This window comes from Trachymyrmex septentrionalis, unplaced genomic scaffold (assembly GCF_001594115.1).
Source record: "Trachymyrmex septentrionalis isolate Tsep2-gDNA-1 unplaced genomic scaffold, Tsep1.0 scaffold112, whole genome shotgun sequence".
Classification (NCBI taxonomy): Eukaryota; Metazoa; Arthropoda; class Insecta; order Hymenoptera; family Formicidae; genus Trachymyrmex; species Trachymyrmex septentrionalis.
This window is the reverse complement of record NW_017304248.1, coordinates 1,010,269-1,018,316: the sequence shown is the minus strand read 5'-3', so window position 1 is coordinate 1,018,316 and position 8,048 is coordinate 1,010,269. Positions and strand designations below refer to the sequence as shown.

The 8,048-nt window shown below is 31.1% G+C and overlaps 1 protein-coding gene across 2 annotated transcripts in view; it reads left to right on the top strand.

Moving 5' to 3' along the window:
• LOC108752772 (E3 ubiquitin-protein ligase Su(dx)) overlaps positions 1-7,715 on the top strand; it is an 8,475-nt gene extending 760 nt beyond the window's left edge. For both annotated transcript variants that reach the window (XM_018493858.1, XM_018493867.1), the window contains exons 2-12: positions 273-401; positions 932-1,360; positions 1,855-3,211; positions 3,275-3,506; positions 3,878-4,185; positions 4,370-4,612; positions 4,771-4,930; positions 5,042-5,316; positions 6,216-6,441; positions 6,520-6,616; positions 7,409-7,715. In XM_018493858.1, coding sequence (XP_018349360.1) covers positions 344-401; positions 932-1,360; positions 1,855-3,211; positions 3,275-3,506; positions 3,878-4,185; positions 4,370-4,612; positions 4,771-4,930; positions 5,042-5,316; positions 6,216-6,441; positions 6,520-6,616; positions 7,409-7,581 — 3,558 coding nt within the window. In that variant the 5' untranslated portion in view covers positions 273-343 and the 3' untranslated portion in view covers positions 7,582-7,715. The remainder of the gene's footprint in view (positions 1-272; positions 402-931; positions 1,361-1,854; positions 3,212-3,274; positions 3,507-3,877; positions 4,186-4,369; positions 4,613-4,770; positions 4,931-5,041; positions 5,317-6,215; positions 6,442-6,519; positions 6,617-7,408) is intronic.
• Positions 7,716-8,048: the final 333 nt, after the last annotated feature.

Below are 8,048 nucleotides of genomic sequence, written 5' to 3'. Positions count from 1 at the left end.
TATATATATATATATATATATATATATATATATATATGTATATATATATATATATCCAGCAAATTGCAGATATATAATTATGTACTAGTTGATATCATAAATATAGTTAACCTTTATAGTTAACTATATTTCTACTAACGTAGATTAATTTTAATCTTGGTTCAACTTGCTCTTTGTTTTTTTCTAATTCTAAAGATTAAGTTGAACCGAGATTAAAGTTAATCTATGTTGGTGGAAATGGGCTTAAAAAACGTATTGTGCGCACATTGCAGATATTACAAGAGAGTGAGAATATTATGAATTCTTTAAAGTAGTCACCTTGAATTGCAATAAATTTTTTACAATGTCTCATTGCGAGGAAGATACAGCATCTCCTGGTTTTCACCAATTGAGTATTACAAGTAAGTTGTACCTATGGAATTCCAGATCAGAAAGACTAAAGAATATCTTTAACCTATATCAAATATTCTATTTTATCAAAAGGAATATAATTGTACCAGAATTTTTTTAAAATTTGTTTATATCTAGAAGAATTGCACGGTGCAAAAAGAAGTGAAAAAAAATTTATATCGTTATTAGTCATCGTTGTTGCTTTTTATTCTAAATTCTGTTCTTATATTCTGCATCATCTTCAATCAAATGTTTCCTTATATTTATAAAATTATATTGCTCGTTAACTGTTAACTAAATATTTTCTTTTGTTACATAATATTTTGTTATATGAACATTTCTACTTAATGAAATATAAAATAAATGTAAAATAATTATACATATGATTTACATCTTTAAAATAATATATTTTATATTCAATATTTTATTTCTATAAAATTAAAAATTATTTTATTAAATTATAAATCGATATAGTGCAATCAATGTTGTGTGTGTGTGTACAATTGTTATATATTAATAATGATATTCAATTAAATTTCAGTTGAAGCAGCAATATTGAGAAGTTCAACCTTTTTAAAGCCTAATCCATATATAGAATTTTCAGTCGATGATAAAAGTCCTCGCAAAACAGAAGTATCAAAGTCTACATATCAACCGAAATGGAACGAAGAATTTACTATACTTGTTACACCATATTCTCAGTTGCATTTTCGGTTATTTGACCATAGTACATTTCGCAAAGATACGTTAATAGGAGAAAAACGAATAAATCTGTTCCAAGTGTTATCGCATTATAATGGAAAACTAGAAAATTTAGAATTAACATTTGACTTAATGAGTGAGAGCAAGCATGATTCTCAACTATGCAAAGTTGGCGAATTGATAACGGTATTTGATGGACTTAGAATTGATACCACTAATGAGATGCCAGTAAATGTTATTGAACCATCTTGCCAAATACAATCTGATGGTAAGAACATTATAACAATTGATTAATATACAAAAAACTTTGAAAATATATTTTAATATCTATGATGGAAGTTTGTTTAACATGTTCCATGTCTTGGATCATTTGAGACCATATTGGACTTATCGTTTAAGCTTGATATTTTGGCTATAATTTGGATGTAAAAAGAAACATAATTATAAAGTAATTTTTAATATACATAATCGTGCTGTGTGATGCATATATTAGTACATTAGACTATCTTCTTTATAATCTTTTAGAACATTAGACTATCTTCTTAATAATAATTTTTATATTTTTTCAATCATGAAGTATAGTTTATTTAATAAATAAAAACAAATCCAAACAAAAATATCGGCGTGCAATCTAAGCGGCATGGTGGTGAAGTCAAATTCGGTTAAAATTAGCCTGGCATAGAATGTATTAAAAAAAATTGAAAGAATATGTGTTATCACAATTTTCTTTCTTTTTTTTCTATTCAAATTGTATCATTTTAGGTGCCACAAATGATACAATAAATAACCGAAGCATTCTCAATGGTGGAGTCCGTGCACGCATGAGATTACATAGCTCAGAGAATCTTGCACCATCTATATATCGTGGTTTGGCAAACATTCATCTTAGTCCCAATTATAGTGGTGGAAACAGCCAAGCAAACAGCAACAAAAACATTGGACTGTCTACTACAATCTCGAATACAGATAGTACATCGAGTGGCAATGTCGGTAGCAGCGCTAATAATAGCAGCGTTTCTACAAGTATTTTAGTGAACGGGCATGCGATTCCAATGACAGATAAATCTATGGTGTCACCAGGAAATCGGCATGCCACAGATATACGAACTTTCGCAGGTAGATCGACCATTAAAGAGCTACCGTTGGCTTCAGCCAATTTATCAGAGGGTCGAGCATGTACATGGAGCAATAACAGCAATGTAGATCAATCTACAATGGTCAAGTCGGATTCACGTGGTCCGCCGCGATCAGAACAATCTTCCTCGATGATATCCGGGCAACAGATTTGCGCGGATGTCCGTGTGATTCCGCGACAAGATCAATCTATGCTTCCTAATACGAACAGTTCCAGTGCTTCTCAGACAGATGTGAAAGCATCGTCACATGTGGATACATGTGGCAGTGCTAGTGCCCTACGGTTAGAACAATCGATTGTTGCAGATGGCCGTGTAATGGCACGTTTGGAACAATTGGTGAATAATATTCCTTTGGATCCAGACGATCTGTTGTGTCAGAGACAATCGGATCAACCGGTAAATATTCGACGAACGAGTATGACAAGTGAGGATCAACGCGGAATGAGACAACAATCAGAACAATCTGCAAACATTCGTGTGGCCGAGGATTTACGAGGAATAAGGCAATCTGAGCAATCCACGAATGTTCGTGAGGATTTACGTGCGACAAGACAACAGTCGGAACAATCCACAAATGTTCGCTCGCAAGAGGAGTTGCGAACTCCGCGGGTAGAACAGTCAATAAGTACAGCACCTCATCTAGATCTATGTGGAGTTTCACGTAGCCAGCAAAATGCAAGTGTTCCACTGACAGATAATCGTGCTGTAATTTTTCGATCAGAACAATCAGCAGTGATTCCTCTCTCTGATGGACGAACAATTCCTATTGTGGAACATGTATCTCCTGTTGCGCTACCAGATTCTCGTTCCAGTGTATCGCGAATTCCACAGACCACAGCTTCGAGTCAATCTATTGCTGCATCTGTGCCTGGACAATCTGTGACGCAACCAGGATCTTCCATAGTGCTTACTGAAGATATCAATCATTCCGAAGAACCTTTGCCACCTGGTTGGGAAATGAGATATGATTTATATGGAAGAAGGTAATTATCTCTTATATCTTTCTATCAGATATTATCTCTATCATATATCTGTTATGCTGTTAGATATTATGTCGATCACAATACTCGAAGCACGTCTTGGGAGAGACCACAACCTTTGCCTCATGGATGGGAAGTTCGTCGAGATCCAAGAGGTAGAATTTATTACGTGGATCATAATACAAGAAGTACCACGTGGCAAAGGCCAAATACAGAAAGATTACAACATTTTCAACATTGGCAAGGTGAAAGGCAATATGTCGTACAACAAGGCAATCAAAGATTTCTTTATCCTCAGGTAATTAGACTAATTAGATTAAATAAATTAAAACAAAATAATTTACAGATCAATAGCTTAAGAGTCAAAGTAATCTTTAATAGATTGTGCTGGTATACACTTTGTAAATATACATTAATAGCAAAATCCGATAATATAACAAATAATATGAGAAGAATAATATTATAAATGAAGTATACAAGCAAATTTTCAAAATAAACGATTGTGTTCGCCACAATAGTTGTCTAAACAAGATAAAAAATGATGATCTATAAAGTAATAAATAAACAAATTAAAACTTTCATTTAAGTTATTTTAATGAGAAAACATTAAATTAGATTTCATAGCATTAGATTTTGTACTGATCGGATTATTGTATTATTTTATTGTAGGCTCATAGTAATCAAGCTTCTGTTGGTCCATCGACATCCATGGTAGATGATGATGATGCTCTGGGACCATTACCGGCAGGTTGGGAAAAACGGAAACAACCAGAAGGAAGAGTTTATTATGTAAATCATAAGAACCGTACTACGCAATGGGAGGATCCTCGAACTCAAGGTCAAGAGACCGGAATGGATGAGCCACCGTTGCCGGATGGCTGGGAAATACGATTAACAGAAGATGGAGTTCGCTATTTTGTGGATCACAACACTCGAACGACGACATTTCAGGATCCAAGACCAGGTGCACCCAAAGGGTTAGTGTCAAATGCATTGTTCAAGCTTAACATGCATAGATCATGTTCTGATATACTCTGCTAGTATTGAAAATCTACAGTATACGTAACGTGCACTATAGATTTACAGTACTGACGGTGTATACCAGAATACGCCTACAGTGTAAAATAAAAAAAATTATAACTACATATTTTGTTTGTACAGCCCAAAAGGTGTATATCGCGTCCCGAGGGCATACGAAAGGTCATTCCGATGGAAATTGTCTCAATTCCGATTTTTGTGCCAGACTAATGCGCTGCCTAATCATATTAAGATTAGCGTTAGTCGGCAAACATTATTTGAAGATTCTTACCATCAAATAATGAACGCGGAAGCCTTTGCACTAAGACGACGATTATATATAATATTTAAAGGAGAGGAGGGACTAGATTATGGAGGTGTATCTAGGTATAGTATACAGATATATAATAACAAACTTATTAGTAAATAGATATTTCGAAAATAATCACATATCAACTTTATATGAAAAGCTACAGTATTAAAACTTATTTATACAGTCTTCATTCTCAGTTGCTATAGAGAAGTTAAACAATTCTAATTTTCAGGGAGTGGTTTTTCTTATTAAGCCACGAAGTTTTAAATCCGATGTATTGCCTATTTGAGTATGCCAATAAAAGTAATTACAGTTTACAAATAAATCCAGCATCATACGTTAATCCTGATCATTTACAGTATTTCAAGTTTATAGGAAGATTTATTGCAATGGTATGTTTTTATATTTATAGATAATGATTCATGTTTCTTTTTTTTTGTACTTATATGAAAACTTTTATTCGTATATTATATGAAAATCATTTTATTTTTCTATTTTTTTAGGCACTTTATCACGGCCGATTTATATATAGTGGATTTACAATGCCGTTTTATAAGCGCATGTTGAATAAAAAATTAGTAATGAAGGATATAGAATCTATTGATCCGGAATTCTACAAATCCCTCGTATGGATAAAAGAAAATAATATTGATGAATGTGGCCTAGAATTATATTATAGCGTAGATTTTGAGATTCTTGGTCAAGTGATACATCACGAGTTAAAGGAAGGTGGTGATAAAGTTAGAGTAGGTGAAGACAATAAGGAAGACTACATTAGGTATATCTCTTTGTAACAAAGACGATTGTAATATAGAAAATTATAATAAGAAAGAGACTACACGAGTGCGTATACTGTTGCATTGATTGAAAAGTGACATAAATAAGAAATTAACATTTTTTTGAGATGAAAGAAAATTTGAAATGAAAGGGGATTGACTCTATAGATTAATATATTTTTGTAGAAAAATTACACATTTTTAGATTTTTGCTTATATAAAAAAGTATTAAAACTTTGAAAGAACTTCGCCCATTTTGGGCTATTCGCATCCCGTCATTAATCATATAAAATTTTATAGACAACAATATATGATAACAATATATGATAACATTTAAGAAAAAATAGATTTAGATCCTGAAAAGACAAATGTTGTCAATCATCTTATGTCCCTCTCGAAATCACAAAACTTTTGTCTAAAGCATTTTTCTCTAAAATGTACTATTTAAGAGATATTTGATATGATCAAATAAACTAGGACTCTGTATAATTGATCACGGGATGCAAGTAGTCCAAAACCCTTATGAAAAAAAATGGACAAAGTTCTTTACGCTATACTAAGATTACAGTGTTTGAATTTTAAAAACTGATGATAGTTTTAAAAAATACATTATGATTGAAAATATAACGTAAGAAGAGAATAAAGTTATAGAAATTGCATATTTGCTAATCCTAATTAAAATCCTAATTAAAATGTTTCAGAATTTAAAAAAATGCTTTACTGAAAAGTTGCTAATTTTGAAACGTTACTTTTTTATTAATATAATAATCTATGTATGTACGCATGTATTTATAACAGCAAATTCGGTTGGATACATAAGTGTGCTGGATACATTGTGCGCTCAGTGGCTATAAAAAAATTCGCTATAAGAGATACGTTTTTATTCGTGAATATTCAACAGGTTGATGACAGAGTGGAGGATGACAAGGGGTATAGAGGAACAAACTAAAGCATTTTTAGAAGGTTTCAATTCGGTTGTGCCACTTGAGTGGCTCAAATATTTCGATGAACGTGAGTTGGAGCTCATGCTTTGCGGTATGCAAGAAATAGATGTCGAAGACTGGCAACGCAATACTATTTATAGACATTATACTCGTAACAGTAAACAGATTCTGTGGTTTTGGCAGGTACAATGTTTTTAATGTTATATCAAATTTTATTGTAATTACAATGTCAAGTTCAAATATGTACTGTTTGTGTTTTAGTTTGTAACAAGAACAGATAGCGAAAAAAGAGCTAGATTATTGCAGTTTGTAACTGGTACTTGCCGTGTACCTGTTGGTGGATTTGCTGAACTAATGGGTAAGTTTTAAAAAGACAAGCTTACTTTTACTAAAAATAATAAGTGTTCAGGGTTTGGTAAGTTAAATTTTTTTTAAACTAAGCCAGATTAGGTAGATAAGTTATACGTGTGAAAATTTAACTTGGTTAAGATACAAGTTAATCCATAATGAAATTAATTGAATTAAAAGTTAAGTTAATAAAAAGAATAATTGAAAGTCAAAAATTAAATGTGTTTCGCTTCATGATTTCATGATTTTAGCTTTATATAATTGAAATAACAAATATACATTTTATTTAGAAATATACTTATTAGGAATAGGAATTAAAATTTTTGAATCAGTTTCCTGAATGTTTCCTCAAACACTATGAAAAAAACGCTATAGATTAGTGGGAGTTGATGAGACCCATAATGTAAAGTTACTTGTATGTAGGCGCGCGATGTTTCGCGACTTATTTATTTACAGCAAGACTAAACTCAAGAAAGTGAAATTAAAAGTTAATAGTAATTGACAATAAAATATAACTACATTAAGTTAAAAATTGAGAATCTAAAATGTAACTGTAAGTCAAGTTATTTAACTTTTTAACTTAACTTTTCATCTTTTTAACTAAATACTGCTCAATCCTGAGTGCGTGCGTGCGTGTCATATATTCTATTTTATAAATGTAGATATTCATAAAAAGATTCATAAAAAGATTGACTCAATATGATTTGATTAATATTATTATTTACTGATTTAAACAATGAATTGATAATTAAATTAAGAAAGTTTAATAATAATATGAATTTTATGCTATATTGTATTATAGGTAGTAATGGGCCACAAAGATTTTGTATAGAGAAATTTGGCAAAGATACTTGGCTACCAAGATCACATACCTGTTTCAACAGACTAGATTTACCACCTTATAAAAGTTACGACCAATTAGTAGAAAAACTGAATTATGCAATCGAAGAAACGGAAGGCTTTGGTCAAGAATAATTGTAAACATATTAATTAAAGATTACTGTGGTAGGTACACTGCATTAGTGTATTAATGGGTGACAAAAGCAAAATTAATGTAGTATCGCGAACTGATGATAAACGTTTCTATGCTACATTTGAAATCTGTTTAGGATAGCTATAATTGACATTGTAAAAGTTGCAAATAATTGAAGATGTGTATATTGTTCCAAAAATTTATATGAAATGTCTTAAATTATATGCAAATAATGTAATAATACATAAGTATTACTCTATTATAATTTATTCCAATATATTTCATATTTTATCGATATTTTTAACTTATCTATAGATATTGAATAGAACATTAATAAGGCATGAAATTGATAATAAAATTAAAAATAATATAAATATACATAAAGAAACTATATAAAAATGTAAAGTTTAATGTTTTTTTTTTTTGCGCGCACACACACACACACACACACACACACACACACACACAC